Source organism: Egretta garzetta, unplaced genomic scaffold, assembly GCF_000687185.1.
Source record: "Egretta garzetta isolate BGI_Z169 unplaced genomic scaffold, ASM68718v1 scaffold251, whole genome shotgun sequence".
NCBI classification, from domain to species: Eukaryota; Metazoa; Chordata; class Aves; order Pelecaniformes; family Ardeidae; genus Egretta; species Egretta garzetta.
The window spans coordinates 5,116,114-5,116,923 of NW_009258952.1; the positions used below are offsets into that span (position 1 = coordinate 5,116,114).

The following is an 810-nucleotide window of genomic DNA, read 5'->3' on the forward strand; positions in this document are numbered from 1 at the left end:
ATTCTAGTTGGAGACAGCTCTTATAAATCTTGGCTGGCTGAGGAAGAGATATCACACAGTGCATCCCTACAAGAAGTAGTATGACTAGTTTTACTGTACATACAGTGATATTCTAAAGGACAACGGTGGCAGCTACATTGTAAATTCACTTTGCTTACCTATCACATTTTCCAAGCACTCTAGTCAGTTTTATTTACAGTATATAAAAAAAATTTGTTTTTTAGAGTTCAGTACACAGGTTTAGGACCCAAGAGAATGCCACAGTAAGATGATGACATTTGCATCTGTTAGATGCAAGTGCACTTCGCAATTCAGTCAGGTAACATTATCGTATTCACCTCTAAATGTTAGTCCATCCAAAACAGTGTTAAATTCCATTTTTTGCTTCATTGTTGTTTGTAGCCTGTTTCCTTTGAGCGATGAAAGGGTACATACACTTGTCTGCTCCTAAAAACCGGTACATGCATACAACTGCTTCAAAGGGCAGAATACTGTGAAAAAGAGGTTATAAAACCGTTAGAAGACAGCATAAAACAAACCCTCTGCTTACACTATGTACTTGGTCTCCTCAAAAGCAACATAATAGCTCTTGGAGAGGCTTCCTAACAGAATTTAAGGATTTTTATTTCACAGGGATACTTACAGAGAAAACTGATATTCTAGAGTCCCAACCACACAGGCAAGAAGAAAGGAGGAAGAAGCTACTTATTCACATACCTCCAAGCTTAGACCAGATTTCCTGCTGCTTCTTCACAAGCACAGTGAAAGCTTTTTTTAAAGGGGGGGGGGGGGGGGGGGGGGGGCGGGGGC

At 40.2% G+C, this 810-nt stretch overlaps 1 protein-coding gene across 1 annotated transcript in view; it reads right to left on the reverse strand.

Moving 5' to 3' along the window:
- Nucleotides 1-6: 6 nt before the first annotated feature.
- The window catches only part of RDH10 (retinol dehydrogenase 10), a 24,470-nt gene continuing 23,666 nt past the window's right edge, over nucleotides 7-810 (reverse strand). Inside the window, exon 5 of the mRNA XM_035890085.1 lies at nucleotides 7-491. Within this exon, the coding sequence (XP_035745978.1) occupies nucleotides 368-491 (124 nt within the window). The 3' untranslated portion in view covers nucleotides 7-367. The remainder of the gene's footprint in view (nucleotides 492-810) is intronic.